The sequence below is a fragment of the Monodelphis domestica genome, chromosome 5, assembly GCF_027887165.1.
Source record: "Monodelphis domestica isolate mMonDom1 chromosome 5, mMonDom1.pri, whole genome shotgun sequence".
NCBI classification, from domain to species: domain Eukaryota; kingdom Metazoa; phylum Chordata; class Mammalia; order Didelphimorphia; family Didelphidae; genus Monodelphis; species Monodelphis domestica.
The window spans coordinates 208,312,284-208,331,763 of NC_077231.1; the positions used below are offsets into that span (position 1 = coordinate 208,312,284).

Sequence of the window (19,480 nt, forward strand, 5' to 3'; positions counted from 1 at the left end):
CTCTGAAGTAGTATTATTATGCCCATATTACAGAGAGGGAAACTGAGTCCTGGAGAAGTAAACTAATCTATCCAGAGCTATGAGTAGTAAGTGGCCTGCAGAATCGTGACGACAAATACAGTATTCTTTCAGTTACCTCCCTCCCCAAAAAAACCTGACAACATTTTAGCATCTGTGATTTAGTATGCATTTGAATTGATTCTCCCTTCAAGGCTTCCTTCTTCACCCTTTCCTTCTCCCAGAGGTTGATAGCTTCTGGGCCGTTATCGGAATCCCCCTGGCAAAAATGACATGAGGGCTTCTGGAGGAGACCGATTCTGGCCCTTCAGACAGGAACCCTCAGGACATCCCTTCATGGCCTGCCTCCCTCTGAGGGAGCGTTGATAAGGGGCTTCTAGAAATAAGTGTGCGTGGTCTGCACACGGCTGCTGTGACTAAGGTGGGAAGCAGGAGGACGGCGGTGAGATCCCCAGCCTGGGCTGCTCCAGGGAAATGACTCCCTCCTCACAAGCCCAGAAGTCACGAGCTCTAGGGAGATTTCAAACAGAAGTAAGGATTATCCCCAGTAATCACTGTTAGGAAGTGAAAACCATAAATCCCTACTTAAAGCATTTTGTCCAGCTAGAAAGCACTATGTAAAGGAAAGCCAGTGCTAGTGTTTTGGTTGTTATGGGAACAAGACGATGTCGTGGCAGGGTGGGGTGATGGACAGAGCGCTGACTTTGCAGGAAGATTTGCGTTGCACTCTTCTCTTACTGGTTGGGGGATTCTGGGCAAGTCACTTAATCTCTTTCATCTTCATTTGTAAAATGAGGCAGGGGTGGGGGTGGTCTTGATCCCCTCTGCCATCCCTTCTTCCAGCTTTAAATCTATGATCCTGCAGTGGGGGCTGCCCTTTAGGAGTTCCAGCTGTTCAAAAATGGGTAGAGATCAACTAAGTCGAATTCAATATTTCTGAAGCCCCAACTATGTGCAAAGCATGGAGCTAAGAGATACAAGAAAAAAAACAGTGTGCATCTTTAAGCTGGCAGCAGCTTGGGGGGAGACCTGTGAAGGAGGAATGGGAAAAGGCTGCTTGTAGGTGGTGGCATCCCAAATGGGCCTTGAACTTTGTGAGGCAGCGGAGAAGAGGCATCAAGGATGGCTGGGTCTATGCCATAGGTCAGTGTGATGGGAAATACTGTGTGAGAAAAAAGAGGCTCCAGCCAGATAGGGCAGGTCTTATGATGCCAGGCTGAGGAGTTTGTACTGGATCTAGAACTTTAGATTCAAGGACAGGGTTTGGGCTGGGAGGCCGCTCTCTTGACTGCAATAGCTACAAGAATTCAAGGAGCTGGGATTCCACCTGGTGCCCTGGGATTCTTATTCTGTGATTCAATGGGACAAGATTGCTGCTGGGCTTAGAAGTTTCAACCAGTAGCTTGCACTGGTATTTCTGTCAGGGTCTGATGTAGATGATGAGTGGGGATGCCTGGTGCCCTCTGCCTCTTTTGCTTCTACCCACAATCAGCCTCTCTCTGTCTGTCTGTCTGTCTCTCTCTTTCTCCTGGGTATTTAATTTATTTAGGGCAAAAGGCTTAATGTTCCATTGCAGCTTTTAATGGAGACATCTGGAGACTACAGCAGCCCATATGTCAGAGTGGCTCCCAGGCTCCTAGCCCAACTGCAGGAATTAGAGCCCCGAGTGTTGCGGAGACGCCTGTCTCAGGCCCGGCACCGTGCAACGCTGGCTGGACTCTTCAACAGCCTTAGGAGAACGGTTTTTTCTCAGTCTGATAGTACAGCATCAAAGGTATGGGGAGGAAGGGGTGACTGGCTCTAGGGGGAGGGCATAGAACAAGATGACACACGGATTTCTTTGAGCAGAGATCCATCAGGGGTCCCAACATTTTTGAGAACGAGGAAGCCTCCTTCAGTAGAAAAAGCATTGGATTTCATGTTGGAGAACTTGGGTTCAAATCACAGCTTCGATGCTTGCTGCTTGTGTGACCTAGTCCCCTAACCAATATGGGCCTCAGTTTCCTCATCTTTGTTGCCGTTCAGTTACTTCATCATGCCTGACACTTTGTGATGCCATTTGAGGTTTTCTTGGCAAAAGGAGTAGAGTGCTATTTTGCTATTTGCTATTTCTTCTCCAGCTCATTTTTCAGATGAGGAAACTGAGGCCAACAGGATTAAGTGACTTGCTTAGGGCAACCTAGCTGGTAAGTGTCTGAGGCCAGATTCAAACTCAGGAAGATGGCTTCTGACTCCAGGCCCAGCACTCCATTTATTGTGCCAACTAGATGGCCCTATAAATACTAGCTATTATGATGAATATCTTAGGTTGTAAGAAAAGAGCTCAGACTAGCAGAAGCCACTTTAAGTACTTTGTGTGACCATCTTACATCATTGGGTCTTCCATGGGGGGGAAAAAGATCTGCCTAGAGTCAGGGATTGTAGCCTAGACTCACTGCTCCCACTTTTTGGTGCTATGTGAGAGGAATACAAAAGAATTGGAAATCCTGGTCCTACTGGAGTCCACTTCTTGTCGGGAAGAACATGCAGAAGCTTCTAAGGGTCTAAACAATACATTTCCAAAGCCAGCTAAAAAGAGTAAGTTAGCCCTGGCGAGATTTCAGGACTTGGCATAGACTGTAAGCACTTTGAGGGCAGGGGCTGCTTTCCTTTTTTGTACTTTGATTTTGTTCCTTTTTGTTTCTTTGGGGGTCCGCCATGGAATTTCATCACTGTTGGGAACTGGAATCTCGCCTGCCATTTGTAGAGAGTTGCTCCAAGCACCAAGATCCAAGGATTTGCCCCTGGCTACTGGGTGTCACAAATACAGAGCAAATCCAGGTCTTTCTATCTCTCAGGCCCAATCTCTCCTCTCCATTAATCTGCCTCCCCTGAAGGTAGACTGTTGACTCCATTTGAATGGGAGGTTCCATTATTTCCCAGGCATAGCTGCTCCTTCCATAGGTCCAGACGGCAATCCTGACATAGATGGTCACTTGGCATTCCTCTAGGCTAACCTCTTGTTGACTTTCTGACTTCTTCAGACGCAGGGACCTTGGACAAAATATATGCGTCTCCTTCCTTGACAGAATCTGCACTTGAAGTCTTTCTAGCTTGGATTGGGGCTATGTGAGAGGACCCTCCTTTGCAAAGAAGAGCCCAAGACTGTTTTTTTAACTAAATGCAAACTATTCAGAATATTTTAATGGAATTTTTAAAAGAAAATTTTTATAATCAGAACAATGGAATTTTTTTTGGTTGTTTCATTTGGGTGCAGTTTTGTGTTCCCTATTTGAGGTTTTCTTGAAGGCAAGAACACTGGAGTAGTTTGCCATTTCCTTCTCCTCAGAGTCACTTTTACAGCAGGAAGTTAAGGCAGAAGAGAACTTGGGTAAAGTCGATTCTCCATGAATCACAAGTTGTGGTCATCAGGGCAACTAGCTAGCATGGTGGGTAGAGAGCCAGACCTGGAGTAAAGAGGTCCTGGGTTCAAATATGATCTTAGACACTTCCTAGCTGTGTGCTCTTGAGTGAGCCACTTAACTCCCATTGCCTAGTGCTTGCCTCTCTTCTGTCACAGTGTCTAAGAGGGAAAATAATGGTTAAAAAAGAAGTCATTGTTATCCCTCCACACATTAGAAGTGGGGTCATTCAGAAAGAAACCAGTCTTGAATGGTATTTCTGTGCCAGGAAGGAAGTGTTTTCTACATGTGACTAAGGAGTATAAGACCTAAAGGGGAATGTTTATCCCAGTTGAAAAAAGTTCTAATTCATACTTTTCCTTCAATGTGGAGAGGGTGCTGAATGAAGCAGTGGCCTGCTATTTCAGACTAGTAGAGTTAGACAGTGTGGTACAGTGTCTCGAGTTAAGAAGACCTGGCTTCAGGTCTTGCCTCAGACATTTACTAGTTGGGTGACTCGTGGCAATTTAACTTAACTTCTCTGAGCTTCAGTCTTCCAGTCTATAAAATGGGGATAATAATACTTACTTCATAGGGTTGTTATGAGGATCAAGGAAGAAATGTATATAAAGTGATTTGCAAACTTAAAAAAAAAACTTTGAACTTATTGCTTTTGCATTTTTAAAAAAATTTTGAATTTAACAAATACCAAATACAATATACACTTCTGTAGGGCAGGAGAATAGAAAGAAGAAGGTTTTACATGATCTTATTTACAGGGTGATAAATCGTTATTAATAGTAGTGAAGTTCTTCGGAAAGAACCCTATTCTTTCTGCAGGCCTTTCCCTATTGTTTTGAGACACTGGATGGATCTCTCAAGAGCATATTGAGAGCTCGAAGGGGTCTTAGAGGTCATCTAGTTCAAGGCCTCAATTTTTGCAGCCAAAGAAATTGAGGCCTGAATTCATTACGTAGCTGGTCCAAGATCATGCAGGAACTCAGAGTCTTTGACTCCAAATCCAGCATGGTTTCCATTGAGTCATGGGCCTTGTAGACACCTAGCATTGTTTGGAGCAATATTAAGTGTGCCTTTATACTAAGTAGACTGTTGGTGCTAATTAGGGTGGAATGTGTTAAATGGAAAATATATTCTGTTGTGCTGTTGTCTCTGTCTTCTTCCTTGTTTTTTGGGTTGACCAGAGTCCCTTGGCTATGGCTTTGACCTGAGAATTCCCCAGAGTGCATTTATTTAGAGTATGAATTCACTTAAAATTGCAAACTTAATTCCTACCAGATCAATATGGAAGATAAGGGTAGAAGGCAACTAAAAAAAAAAAACCCTTTCATATTGCCTTGCTTTGTGGAATAAGGATTTCAGAGGTTTAATTTGTGTCTGCCTTTTTCTAACTTTTCATGCTTTGGGGGGGGGGGGGGGGGAGGAGAGAAGAAGTTCCATTGGTCAGAAGGGAAATCACAAATTCAGAGTTAAAGCAGACCTTGCAAATAGAAATGGGTCTGTCCTGGTGGTGGCTATTTTAATGAGTTGTTAGATAAACTGCAGTGCTACTGAAATTTAACAAGCATTTATTAAATGCCAGCTCCATGCATGGCAGAAAGGGAAACAAAGAGGACTACGACAGAGGCCTGGCTCCCAAACTCAACCCGGTTGGTATGGTGGATTTGAATGTTATATTATTACTCAGGAGCCAAATCTAATCCTGCTACTTCCATTTGCCTGTATACTTTGAAGCTAAGCATTCTCAAGATTGGTATTCCAACTAGTTTGTCCTCAATTATAGGAAATCTTCTACTGAAAAGTAATGGGTTAATTTACTTAAATTACTGGCTAAATTACCTAGTCAGACAACCACTCCATGAAGAAGTATGCATAGTAGGGTACCTACAGCTTGCTTCTAGTCTAGTTTTTTTGTTTGTTTGTTTGTTTTTAAGCCCTTACTTTCCAGCTTAGGATCAATACTGTATATTGGTTCCAAGGCAGAAGAGTGGTAAAGGTCAGGCAATAGGGTTTAAGTGACTTGCTCAGGGTCACACAGCTAGGATGTGTCTGAGGCCAGATAGTCCAGTCTTAAAGAAATTATTTAAACCATAATACAAACCAAACAGATTTAGCACTGACTACACTGGATGTGCCATAAGGTCGTATGTTTGTTTTTCATATCACTCCAAATTTACCAAGCTAAGGGATGTCTTTCTGGTAACACTGATGGAAAAACACCATGGCCCAGGGGCAAAGAGCACTGGGATTGGAGTCCAAGGACCTGGATCCATGTCCTGGCTCCATCACTAATTATCTCGTGTTCCCTTGGGCACACTTCACCTTTCTGGGATTCAGCTGGACTATCTAGAATATCCTTAACCTTTTTTCTGTCATCAACCCCTTTGGAAATCCAGTGAAGCTTTTGGACACTTTCTCTTCTCAGAATAATGGTTTTAAATACCTGAGTTATCAGAATATTAAAGAACACAAGATCATGGACCCAGATGAAGAACTACCAGATTAGATGAACTTCTAGCTCTAAATCCATAATCTCATTGTAATCAACAGACAGGTTCTAAATTGTTAAAAATCTAGAGGGGCAGAGTTGTAGTGACCACGTTGGCATCAACATTTAATTTGTGGATCTCAGCTCAGCATTTTGACAAAGCACTAAAAAACACTCTAGTAACATTATGCTGATCTCTGCTTACCCAAGTATTTAGTGTTTCATATAAAACCCATTTACATGAACTCTATTATGTCTTAACCCATTGTAGTTGAATTCGTGCTTTGGCGTTCTTGCCCATTCCTATCACTTGCACCCAAAGCCTGGCTGGAGTGAGTGGGAAAGAAGGGCCCATTGGGACAGTTCTTGGCCTCTAGCGACACAAACCTGCTCAGAGTGGTCAGGGAAGGGCTTCAGCTTTGTCTTTGTGTTCAGTGGCAGGTTTTGCGTAAGGCGAAGCATCACATTCAGGAACTGGAGAAAACATTGGATAACTTGCTGAAGATGAAAGGTAATCAGGACCCAGAGTACTCCTTCTCTCCCTTGATGGTCAAACCTGGCCCTGCTTCTCAATCAGCTAGAATTTAAGTCTGGATAGATTGGTTAGCGTTTCTTGAAATGAGAAACAAAGGGTCCTCCGCCACTATGTAAAGGCAGGATGATTGGTGTGGCTGAAGGGCCAAATGATTCCTCTGGAGCCCTTTGCCAGCTAGTGGAGGGAAGAGGAAGATCTTTTGATAGGCTGGAGATTAATCAGGAGATCCAGCGCTCATGTTCCTTACTTTGAAGCTACGTGTTTCTTGCTTTCTTAATTCTTTGCATTCTCCCCCGGTACCTTTCGCATCTAGAGGAGAAGCTTCCCATTTGGGCAGTGGCATTGATTTCCAACTTCTTCCCTTCTTCCTGCCCACAGAATCTTTCAACCTGGAGGATGGAAACGCATCCACTTTAGAGGAGGTCAGAGAAGAGTATGCCAGGATGTACTCCAACAATCACAGGTAAGGTCCTGCCTATTCCCAAAGTTTGAAGACATTCTGCCCTAGAAGTTACGTGAAAGACATCTGTCTTTCATATTGGAGAGTAGGGATAAGAATCGTCCCCACTTCATGCCTACTTAAACTTTTCTTGACGAGGGACGGCTAAAGGAATGGTTCTTGTTTGTTTCTGAGCGTAGATTTCCCTATTTCACCAAGGCTGAAAGTATGGCGGCCCAGTTTCACTCTGGATGGTGTGGGAGCTTTGACTTACTCTATTTCCAACCTGGGCCAGTTGAACTCCCTAGCTCAAAGTCATCCAGGTTTGTTTACTCTTTGGTTCCATGTAAGGCTTTGGAACAGAATTTAAACCCTTTCACTTTTTTCCCTACTTCTTGCCCTCCCTTTGTGAGCAAGGGAAGAAAATATATGTTATATGAAGTGGGATATGAAGCATCATGCGAAGTCTGAGGATTGGGGGAAAGATCAATACTAGTTGGGTGACCAGAGAAGACTTCCTGGAGTAGATGGCTTCTAAATTGAGCTTTAAAGGATGGATAGGAATTCAATAGGTGGAGATATAAGGGATACTCATCCAGGAATGAGGATTCATGGAAGGACTCAGAAGTGGTTAAGTAGGGGACGTAGGTGGAAGCGAGTAAGTCATCCAGTTTGACTTAAGCATAGGGCCATGGAAAGGTGGAGAGGATAGAGATAGTACAAGATAGAGCTGGTCCAGTGAAGAGAGAGCCAGGCCTGGGGATGGAAGATTCTGGGTTCAAATTTGGCCTCAGACACTTCCTAGCTGTGTGACCCTGGGCAAGTCACTTAACTCTCATGAACTAGTCTTTACCTGCTCTTCTGCCTTGGAATCAATACAGTGTTGATTCTAAGGAGGAAGGTAGGAGTTTCAGAGAGAGCACTGGAAATGTAGCGGGTAGTAGGTGGCAGCAACCCTTGAAGGCCAAGCCATGGAATCTAAGCTTTATACAGTTGGCAACAGTATTCCTGCAGTATTTTCATTGAAAAGGCACTATGAGCAGAGAAAGTCTGGTCTGGTGGTATAGGGTAAATGATGGATTAGCAGTAGGAACAAACACAGGAGGGAAGACTTGGGAGCTCCATTCTGTAGAGAACAAATGAATCCGTTCAAGCAGTCCAAGGGCCTGAACTAGGGGGTGGAAATGAAAATAGAGAGGGAGGGAGGTATGGATGCCGCTAGAGATGCTGTCCATCTAACATGTGTCTGTTTCTTTCCCAATCTTTCCCAGCATGGCACTGGAAGCCCTGGCTGAGAATGGTTCAGAAATCTGGTATCTGATCCAAGAGTTTGACAGAGAAGTTGTGGAGGAGGAAGAAGAAGAAGAAAGAAGCGGTGAACTTTCCGAGTCATCCCCCGTGACCTCATCTCCTGACCTGATGGAATTTGAAAGGTAAGTATACGGAGATGGTGATGGTAGAGTGTGTGTGTGTGTGTGTGTGTGTGTGTGTGTGTGAAACACACAGAGAGACAAGGAGAGAGGGAGAGGGAGAAGGGGGGAGAGAGAGGAAAAGAAAGAGACAGAAAGAGGAGAGACAGAGATAGAGATAGAGACAGACAGAGAGACAGAGGGAGAAAGAGAGAGGAGGGGAGAGGAGGGGGAGAAGGAGAGAGAAAGAGAAAAGAGAGGAGAAAGAGAGGAGAGAAAGAGAAAGAGGAGAGAGGGAGGGAGAGAGAAGAGAGAGGGAGAAAGAGGAGAAAGAGAGAGGAGAGAGGGAGAAAGAGAGAAGAGAAAGAGGAGAGAGAGGGAAAAAGAGAGAGGAGAAAGAGAAGAGAAAGAGGTGAGAGAGGGAAAAAGAGAGAGGAGAAAGAGAAGAGAAAGAGGTGAGAGAAGGAATAGGAGGGGGAGAGGGAGAGAGAGAGGAGAAAGAGAGAAGAGAAAGGAGAGGGAGGGAGGGGGAGAGAGGGGAGAGGGAGGGAGAAAGGAAGAGGAGAGAGAGAGAGGGAGAAAGGGAGACAGAAAGAGAGAGGAGAGAGGGAGAAAGAGAGGAGAAAGAGAGAAGAGAAAGAGAGAGAAGAGAAAGAAGAGAGGGAGGGAGGGAGGAAAGGAGGGAGAGGGAAGAGAGAGGAGAGAGAAGGGGAAAGAGAAAGAGGAGAGAGAAGGAAGGAGAGAGGGATGAGGAGGGGGGCAAGTGGGAGGGTGACAGAGGGAGGGAGGAAAGGAGGGTCCCGAGGCTGGATCTCCTCCGAGTATCCTCCTTTGGAGCAAGAAGGAAGGGGTCGGCTGGGCTAGGCCTGTGGGGGCTGAGGAGGCTCACAGGGCCCTCCTTCCAGTGTCCCTTCCATAGTTCTCACACCTCCTCGGGCCCTGCACAAACAGATCTAAGTGGTCTCCTGGGTGGGCCTGTGTATTAATCCAGCCCCTCTACAGCGCTCCTCGGAGAAGGGGCCACAGGGACTCCCTGGGCTGCTGGAGGGGCCCATTCCTCTGCAGTGCTGCGCACCCTCTTTTTTGGTCTTCCACGCTTCTATAAGGGCCAAATCTCCTCGGGCCTGGTTCAGTTCATTGTAAATCATAGATTTAAACAAAGCTAGCAAAGGAAGCGAGAGAGCACGAGGAGGCGGCACTCCGGGCCTCCGAGGCCTGTCCCAGCCCACGCCATGCTTTATGCTCCTGTGACCTGCCCCCTCCTCTCCTGGGCAGAAGGCCGCCTTGATGTACGTCAAGGGCGCCTCTGGCCGGCAGGGGGCGCCAGAGCAATGCTTTCCTACAGGCTTGGGGCATGAAAGGGGCACTTACCAGGAGGTAACACCTCTCGGAGTTCCTCTTCATCCCAGGTTACTAACAGCATGAACAGCTATAGTGAGGCACGGGTGAAGCGGCTTACCCACCATCACGTGACCAATTAGGGTCTGAGTTTGATTTGAATTCCGGACTTCCTGGCTCTGGGCCAGACGCTCCGACTGCCAGGCCTATCACTGCCTGTGCTCTATCACCTAATTACCTCAGCATATCTGTTATTGGATTCCTCCCCCCCATAAACCTCTACTCAGCCAGGACCTGATGGAGAGGCATCTTTAAGACTATTAAATGTAGGTAACATTATAAACACACATATATGTTTTATTACTTTTTCTAAAACCTTCTCTTCCGCCTCAGAATCAGTACTGCTGTTGGTTCCGCGGCAGGAGGGAAAAGTGTGTGAAGTGACTTGCCCAGGGTCACAGCACTAGGATGTGTCTGAGGCCACATTTGAACCCAGGACCTCCGGTCTCTAGACCTGGCTCTCCATTCACTGGGCTGCCCCCAATTCGTATGTTTTCTCCCGGAGGTCTGCCGTGCTCTCTGGCTTCCCAGCCGCAGACACCCTCCACCCAAAGGCGGCCTCTGTCTCCTGCAGGTACCTCTATTTTTACAAGCAGACGGTGGGCCTCCTGATCCAGAACGGGGTCGTCTCCCCGGAGCAGGTGACGCTCCCCATCGTCTCCACGGCCATCTCCCACCTGTGGCAGGAGCTTCCGGAAGACAAGAGAGAGAGCATCCTTCTGGCCTGCGCTCAGATTCAGAGCGACTGCGAGGATGCCGAGGCGGCGTGCGCGGAGCCCCCCAGCGCAGCCGAGGACAGCGTCAAGGACAGCGGCCTGGGCAGCCAGGAGGCCAGCGGCTCCCTGGTCTCCACCCCGGAGGAGGTGAGGGCCCGCCCCGCAGGGTGACTAGGCTGCAGGCACTGGGGGGACTTCCGGCGCATACGGAAGCAGAGGGGCGGCTTTTATACTGCCGGGCTCCTGGGCAGAGGCCAGCGGTGACTCTTGCCCCCCCCCCAACAAAGCCCATGACCAGGAATGTCAGAGGCTCTTGGGGGCGGGGGGGGGGGGGGGGGGGGGAGGTTCTAAGTTAGAACTCTTGGCTCGGAATCTGGGACATCCCAGTTCCAGCTTCAATTCTCACCTGTGGGATCACAGACCCAGAGCTGGAAGGGCTGTCTGGTCCAACCCCTTCATTTTGCAGGTAAGGAAACTGAGGCTCAGGGAGGCTAAGTGTCTTTGTCCAGGGTCATGCACAGAGTAAGCGCTGGATTCAAACTCAGGCCTTCTGACACCAGAGCCAGTGCTAGGCCACATTGCCTAGGATAAGGTAATCGATCAATCAGTACCTCATAAAATAGTTCCTATTCATATAGGGCCCTGCGGTTTACTACATGCTTTGCTTCAACAACTTTGGAGAGGGGAGAGGTAGGGGAGGAAAGCATTTTCATCCCCATTACTAAGATGAGAAAGCTAAGGCTCAGAGAATATCCTGTTCATTTATTACCACTAATAATATGAGTTCAGATTTGAACTCGGGTCTGGTATTATTAAGAATAATGCTCTTTCTATGATGTTACTCTGTCTTTTCCTTCCTTCCTTCCTTCCTTCCTTCCTTCCTTCCTTCCTTCCTTCCTTCCTTCCTTCCTTTCTTCCTTCCTCTCTTCCTTTTTTAAACAATAACCCTTACCTTCTCTCTTAGTATCAATTCTAAATCAGATAAATGGCAAGGAGTAATTACACAATCTAGGCTAAGTGACTTGCCCAGGATCACTCAATTAGAAAGTGTCTGAGACCAGATTTGAACCCAAGTCTTCCTGACTCTAGGCCTGGTTCTCTAGCCACTGTGCTATCTAGCTGCCTCAAGGAGGGCTCTTTCCATCAGATTCCAGCATTAGGGAGACCTCTGATGGAATATACCAAATGTTTAACCAAACTGGAATAGGAATGGAATCATCATTCTCTTTTTAGATTTTTTAAAAAATTGATTCCTTTTGACATGCAAAAATAAATTAGTCATTTCCCAGGACTCTTGTCTCATACATCCTCTCTTAAATAATGAAGTAGTAAAGCAAAAACAAAACAAAAACAAACCAAAACAAAAACTATTATGCCTAAAAGTATATGCACCATTTGGCACCTGTAGTCCCTCCCCTCTCTACTGAAAAGAGAAAGTTATACCTCATTATCAGGAATCAAGATTATTCAATGCATTCAAACAAGGATTTTTAAAAAGAGTTGTTTCCCTGTATACAATTGTTTCCCTCATATGTACTCTTCTCTCAGTTTTTTTAAACCCTGACCTTCCATCTTAGAATCAAAACTATGCAAGGTTCCAAGGCAGAAGAGTAGTAAGGGCTAGATTAATGAGGGCTAAGTGACTTGCCCAGGATCTGAGGTCAAATTTGAACCCAGGACCTCTCGTCTCTAGGCCTGGCTCTCCTTCCACTGAGCCACCCAGCTGCTCCTGTGCCTGCTTCATTCTGCATCAGTTTGACCAGGGCCCCCTCAGTTTCTCTGGATTCTTTAACTGTTGTTTCTTACTCTAGAATAACTTGCCATTCCACTCAAATTCTATACAATTATTCATCCATTCCCTAATTGGGGAGCAGACACTTTGTTTCCAAGTTCCTGATAGCACAAAAAGTGTTGCTGGGAATATTTGGGTCTATGTGGACCCTCTCTCCATCTTTGCCGTCCTCGGGGTAAATGTACAGAAGGGACCAAAGCGTCTGTCTTCTAGTCGGGTGCCCAGAAAGGCGTCAGGCCTCCCTCCTCCCCCGCTGTCCCAGCTAGGAAGATCTTATAAGCCAGGAGTCTTGCTCCGGAGATCCCAAGCACACTGGGCCCAGAAACCGAGTATTGCTTCTGACCTAAGGAACCATGAGCCTTTCGCAGAGCCTTTTCCCTTCTTTAACTTTTTTAAAACGACACGGAAAAACCATTTTTAACAACACTCTTCACAGATTCCTCCTCCCTCCCTGAGGTGGTGAGAAGTCTGATCTGGGCTCTCCCGCCACACAGATTTCCATATTGCTCGTGCAAGAAAAAACCCACAAAGGAAATCATTGAACAAAGGCATGTTTTGATTGCAGATCCTTTTTGAAGATGCATTTGATGTGGCTACAAGTGTGTCCAGTCCCAGGTAAGATAATAATAGGGAGCATTTAGCAGGTGCTTTAAATACGTGGTCTCATTTAATCCTTACAACAACCCTACCCAGGAGGGGCTGTTACTATCCCCATTTTGTAGATGAGGAAACTGAGGTAGGTTAAGTGGTTTGCTCAGGGTCCCAGAACTAGTAAGCACCAGAGGCAGGATTTGAACCCAGGTCTGTTCCTTTCCAAATCCATTACTCTGTCCAGTGCATTACCTTGTTGCCTAGACAGACACTTAGATGCTAGGTGGAGAGACAAATAAATAGATGAGGGATGGGTGGATAGAGAGGTAGACAGACAGAAATGTATTAAGCACTTAGTATATTCCAGGTACTGTACTAAGCATTGGGGAGTTAACATTCCACTGGGGAGGACCCCAGAGAGAGGCGATGCTGGAAAAGGAAGGAAGGGGTGCTGAGGAGGAACCAGAGAGAGGCCACAGAGCCCTGCACCCCAGAAACATAAGTCTAGAGCGCTGCCATCAAGGCGGGGGGACTCGGGGATGGGCCGGGGACATCCCCGGCCCCTTGGGCAGCCTGGCCCACAGCGAGGCTCTTAGAGCAGCAGCCAGAGAAGGGGAATAAAAGCAACCTGGGAGGTGTCCCCCGACGCGTGGGATTTAGAGGGAATCCCACGGGAAGCAGAAATAGCTACACTCTGATTCCTAAAGGGACAGGGGGAGGCAGGGAGTTGTTCCTTGTCTCAACAGAGGAGCAAATGTAGGCCCATGGAGTGTAAGTGACTAGCCAGGATCACCCAGAGCAGCGGCAGACACGGGATCCTGGCACGGGCCCTCCGCCTCCCGAGCCTCTAGGGGGAATGGACCGTGCTCTGGAGGAGGGGGCGGACCTGCTGGACAGGTTTCATATGTACCGTTCCCTTGTAGGCCCACTAGCTCATAGAGCCCTGGGAGGTGGGTCACACGGCACCCGCCGTGTCCTGCCTCTGCACTTGGGCCGCTGGAGGAGAGTGAGTGAGGCGGAGGCCCGTGGGGGACGGCCGCGCTCCAGGCCATCCCCTCCCAAGGCCTCACCCATGACGTCATCGGTCCTCTACAAAAGCCACTGTGTTCTTTCCCCTTTCATCCCCACGGGGAGACAATGGGGCTCAGAAAGAGGGCCGTGGGCTACGGGTGGAGGAACCAGGACCCAGAGTCCAGACCCGCTGCTGGTTCTGTAAAAGGAGCAGCATTCGAGAACAAAACCAACGGTCTATGCCACTGTCTTGTGGGACCAGAGGAGGAGATAGTGTGGCCATGCCATCCCTGTATTCTGCCCACAGACTGTGATGTGGAACCACAAATCCGATCACTAGAATTTTGTTTGAAACTAGACGATTTCAGGGGTGCAGGCAGCTCCTCATGGGTGAACCCCACGCCAGGGCAGACTGGCGCCCATCTGTCACTTGGGGCCTTTGAGGCTTGCCTGGGACACCAACCCCGCCATAAGCAGAGCTGATGGCCGTCCTCCTTGTTTGCCATCTGAATGAGCATCCGGAGTAGCTTCCGAATAGCCCAGAACTGGGGGCACGATCAGGGGAGATGACAAGGGGGGCGCTGAGGAGAGGCCACAGAGCGAGGCAGGGAGGGTTCCAGGGTCTGTGCTGGAGCCGGGGCCCTCTGGCTGCCATCTCTGTGTGGGCGGTCCACGGGCCCAGGCCCAGAGAAACCCAAACCAAAGCCTCGGAGCTCAACACCTCTGTCTTTGTCCCGGCAGCTCCGAGTTTGCAGGTTGCAGCGCAGAAAATCCAGAGGAAAACGATCACCTCTATGTGCAGATCATCAGTTTCCTAAAAGGCCTTTTCTATGGCCACACCCAGTTACCACAGGTAGGACAGAGCAGAGCAGGGAGACCTCTCTCTGCCCCTTCCTTTGCTCCACCGCGCCAGGGAGAAGAATTCAAAATGGGCGTCATTCCTCGAGTTTCCAGGAAGTCCTAGCGGAAAGGGCGGGTTTTGAGGACAAATATGTGGTATGTGGCAGGAGCTGAATCAATGTCACATGACTGAGTACAGCCATCCCTCGCCTCTCACAGGGAAAACGCACGAGGTAGCATTCGATTGAGGTCCTCATTTATATCTATAAGTCTTCCTAAGCCCTTCCCCTCGCCTATAAACCCCCCACACCTTACAAACACTGAGCCCATCAGTGCCCAGGATACAGAGCAGAACTATAGTTGGTCCAAATCTGGCCTCAGACGCGTCCCAGCTGTGTGACCCTGGGCAAGTCACTTGACCCCCATGGCCCTTACCGCTCTTCTGCCTTGGAACCCATACACAGTATTGACTCCAAGACAGAAGGTAAGGGTTTAAAAAAAAAGAACTGTAGTTGGTCCCTTGATAGAGCGAAAACTCTGTGATACAGAATTAGATTTTGTTTTTAAACCTGTGATACAGTAAAGCCAGAAGTGAACCACAAGACAGCGAGGTACGACTGTATCTTTTTTTTTCCTGATCACACAAAATGGGGCCACAAGACATTTAATTTTCATTTCATTCCTTTTTGTCCTTTTTCCATTTGAAGGTGATTTAAGTCATGTGTTCTTTGGAACTGAAAACTATTAAGAGAAAAATGAGAAAAGGAACAAGAGAGAACTCTTTCTAAAGCAAGAAGGCTTTAAAAAAAGAAAAAAAAATCCTCACCTTCTGTCTTGGAATCAATGCTGTGTATTGGCTCCAAGGCAGAAGAGTGGTAAGGGCTAGCCAATGGGGGTCAAGTGACTTGCCCAGGGTCACCCAGCTGGGAAGTGTCTGAGGCCAGATTTGAACCTAGGACCTCCCGTCTCTAGGCCTGGTTCTCAATCCTCTGAGCCACCCAGCTGCCCCCAAGAAAGCCTTTAAAAAAATATTTTTTTTATATCACTCACAAGGACAAAACAATTTCATAATGATCAGGGACCTTCTGGTGAGTAGCCTGGAACTCCAGTTAAACTTCAGTATAAGGGACAAAAGTGGAAAGAAGAGGTTTGCTTATGGGCTGCCCAGGAGGGCCACATCTCTACCGCCTCAGCATAACTGTTCTGGATAGTCTGACTTTGAAGGCTGTCCTCCGTCACCCCAGTTGGGGTGGGCTGTCACGTATTTCATGAAGGTTTATTGTGAAATTTGCTGACATTTTAGAATTAAGTTTCATTCATCCTTAAAAAAAAAAAGGCTGGCCTTGGCATTTAGAGATCCACCATCAGCTGGCAGTGATCCTCTGGCAAGAGCTTCGAAGACTCTAGGCTCAAGCTGTTACTGGATGTTGCCTGAGATTCTGATGCTGGCACTTCCCTGGCCAAGCCTTCAGCGACTCATTAAAAGCCACGAATCTCCCACACTTTTTACAACGTAAATTGCGTTAAAATGGAAATTCCACTAAAATGATATTAAATGAAAAATTGTTAAAATAGTCGAATCTAAACAATACCCAGCCCTGAGGTTTAAAGAGTTGTTCTAGAGCAAGATTCTTTAACCATCTCACACCACGACGGTACAGTCCGGGGCCTTTCTCTTGCCTCACGATGCTTCTTTACCTCTTCCTTCTTCGCTGGGAGCAAGAAGCTTTGGGCTGCTTTGGGACCTTTAACGCTTCTCCCTCCGCAGCTCCTGCAGGTATTGGGGCAGCTTTCACACCCCAACGTCACCTGCCTTTTTAGAATCTTGGCCTAGAACAGACAGAGAGAGAAGAACCAAGAGCCCCAGCGGGCTTACCAGCCTCCTGACCCCAGGAGGAGGAAAAGCTTTCTGCTTGATCTTCCCCCTCTCGCTGCCCTCAGCTTCCTCCACATGAGCCAGTGGGGCTGCATTTCCCTCCCATCCCGGCCTTTTACTAAGGGCCTGTCGGTGGGCCGCACGTTTTCTGCTGCTGACAGCTTCCAGTTGTTTTCTTAGGCCCCTCAAGCACTTCCTGCACAGGGCATTTTGAATAAATTGAATCTTGTGTTTTAGGAGATTCAGGATTGGTTCCTTACAAGTTGGGTTTTTGTTTGCTCTTAATTGTTTTTCACTTGATTTTTTTTCCTCCTCCTGATAAACTTGGCCTTCTGGCCTCATCTTGAACATCCTAAATCCCTCCCCTTCCATCTTCTGCTAATTCCTTTTTTTTTTTTAAACCCTTCCCTTCCCTCTTAGAATCAATACTGTGTATTGGCTTCAAGGCAGAAGAGTGGTCAGGGCTAGGCAATGGGGTTCAAGTGACTTGCCCAGGGTCACACAGTTAGGAAGTGTTTGAGGTCACACTTGAACCCAACTTGAACTCCCGTCTCTAGGCCTGACTCGCTATCCACTGAGCCACCCAGCCGTTCCCATTCTAATTCCTTTTATGCCTGTAGCCTAGTTCTTTTTCTCCTTCCTTGGCTAGATCCAAATAGTTCCTTTTCCAATTAAATCTCCTTTGCTGAGGTTTTGGAAGTCATTTTCAGCTGGGCAGGCAGCTACTCTGGGGAAAGGGCCAGTAGTACTTTTTCCTGGGCATTCCCTTCAGACGCCCCCATCACCAGTGGGCCCTGCGCTCGGAAATGTTTCTGTGGTGGGGAGGAGGGAATTCCCCGGAGTCCTTCCCGAGACCCAAGCGGAGAGCAGAGCGGTCACTGGCCAGAACAGTCAAGCGGCTATGGCTAGCCAGCGCCCCCCTCAGGGGTGCCCTCACACACAGGCCTTACTCCTGAGTATGCTTTTACCGCGGGACGTCGGAGCTTTTCCTGCTCTGCTTTGCCGCCCACAGGGCCGCTGGAAGGATGGGTCCCTCCAGGAGGCGGGGCGGCTGGGGACCCTCCTTCTTGGGGGCTATTTTCTGCCAGACCCGGGGATGGAGGAACAGAAATTCCGGCCGCCTGGTGAAAGGAGGGGACAACCCCGGGCTGGCCTGGACAGCCTTCCTCGTCCTTTCATTTCCTCTGTTTTTGCAGGAAACCATCATCTTACTTGACGAGGAGGCGGTGATGCTGCGCTGCACCGAGACCTTCGAGGACGAAGACCTGTAAGAGGGCAGCCCAATGCGTGGCGAAGGCCGAGCCCGGGGCTTGGAAACATCCGGAATGGGCCGGGCGCTGACTGTATAAAGCACTTAAGAGAATGCAAGGCTCTGTCCTGGTTTGTGAGGGAGGGGAAGTTCTTCCACAACACGTCTGCGGCGCTCACGCCAGGCCGCCGCACGTCTGGGAGGCGGCAGGGGCAGGGGGCGGAGAGCCAGGCCTGGGGGCAGATGCGGCCGCACACGCGGCCTAGACCCTACCAACGAGGACAAACGAGGGCAGGGCAGGGGTGCTGGAGGCCACTGGCTAGCGTCCTGCTCAGGAGGCCCTTGTTCGGCATCGGCCGCGGGGGGAGAGCACCGGCACAGGAACGAGCCCCGACTTCTCTCGAGACTGCGGTTGGGATAAGCACACCGATAGTCCATCCAGACAGCGATGTGCGTGGCCGCAGAAGCGCATCCGGCCAGAGCCCCGGAGCCTCCGTGTCTAGTTTTTACAGGATGGAAGGGGGTGGAAAACAGGATCGGAGGTTTCTCCTTGTGGGAGGGGCCTGGGAGGCACGGAAGGGAGGGGGGTCCTCCTGGGACCTTCCCGTGCTCAGCCGGCTTAAAAGGAGCTGGACCGTCACAAACGATGGAGAGAGGCACAATGCAACCACACTATTTTGACCCAACTTCTCCCGTGATTCTGGGGTTCTGGGCCCCCAAGATCACTTCTTTACACACTTCTATCTAGTAGAGAATTTTGCGTGGAATCAGTCTACCTGAAAGGGCACCAAAGGGAGGAGGTGAGAGGCACAACGAGTACAAGCAGAGTCATAATCGTGGCCCTGTAGGCAAACTAAGTCAGGCTAGGAATCGAATTCCTTAGAGGGGTTACCGCGGACTAATTTGAGAGGGGAGATTTACAGGCACCCAAGGCAAATAAAGAAGCTCGCAAACAAGCGCCATGAAACAAAAGGCCAAAGGAATATAATGATGAACATCAACATTAAATAACAGTGTTTTCTTGTAACCTAGTAACCCATTCCCAGCATCCATCTAGCCAGCACATCTCATCTTGAGGCCCAGAAGTCCCGGGGAGTGGTGTGGACTCTGGAAACATCTTTGCTTGGATACTCTGGAATAGATCTCATTCTGAAAGGCTTTCTCCCAGTAGATCTGCCTCTCTGGTTCCAAGCCACTTGCAGGGATTCCTAGGTGGTTCCGCTAAAATCTGCCAGTAACAAGATCAGTACAATTGAGTATAACCTCTAAATTTGGTTTTTTAGTAACGAGGTGATAAGTCAAAAACCAGCTCCAGGTCCCGATCCTATTATAGAAAGAGCTATAAGAAGTTGGCAGCTCCTGATGCACCTGAAACTTCAGAGAATTTCAGCTTTTACACACCGCCTGCTGTTTCCGTTTACCTAAACCCTGTCCCTGCCATCCACAGGCTGAAGAAAGAATCTTGAAAAAGAAAAAATAGATTCATGGGGGCCTGACTTGGAAAATAAGTTCTTCTGTCTCTTATTACTAGACAGAGACTTCAAAACAGGAAAATGATTTCATTTTCTTTACCGTTAATTGTCAATGCAATTTTATATGTAAAAGCCCTAATCTAATTTTGAGAACTTGTTACTGAAACACCCAAAGCCTGGATGTCCCACTAGAAACCTCTAGAAACCAGTGATGTGTGTGGGTGTGTGTTCTAGTTCTTAGAGAAAAC

The 19,480-nt window shown here is 48.1% G+C and overlaps 1 protein-coding gene and 1 long non-coding RNA gene across 2 annotated transcripts; one reads left to right on the forward strand and one right to left on the reverse strand.

Moving 5' to 3' along the window:
- Positions 1–1,577: 1,577 nt before the first annotated feature.
- On the forward strand, positions 1,578–17,874 carry STRA8 (stimulated by retinoic acid 8). The gene is made up of 8 exons (XM_016426179.2): positions 1,578–1,792; positions 6,340–6,415; positions 6,818–6,902; positions 8,150–8,311; positions 10,260–10,548; positions 12,759–12,808; positions 14,537–14,648; positions 17,708–17,874. Exons 1-8 carry the CDS (start codon positions 1,601–1,603, stop codon positions 17,780–17,782), a joined length of 1,041 nt encoding a protein of 346 aa, XP_016281665.2. The 5' UTR covers positions 1,578–1,600; the 3' UTR covers positions 17,783–17,874.
- LOC107650147 (uncharacterized) lies at positions 6,004–10,399 on the reverse strand. Its single transcript, XR_001625029.2, has 2 exons — positions 10,264–10,399; positions 6,004–6,828 (listed from the first exon to the last, which is right to left on the reverse strand). It is a non-coding gene; the product is annotated as an uncharacterized LOC107650147 (long non-coding RNA).
- Positions 17,875–19,480: the final 1,606 nt, after the last annotated feature.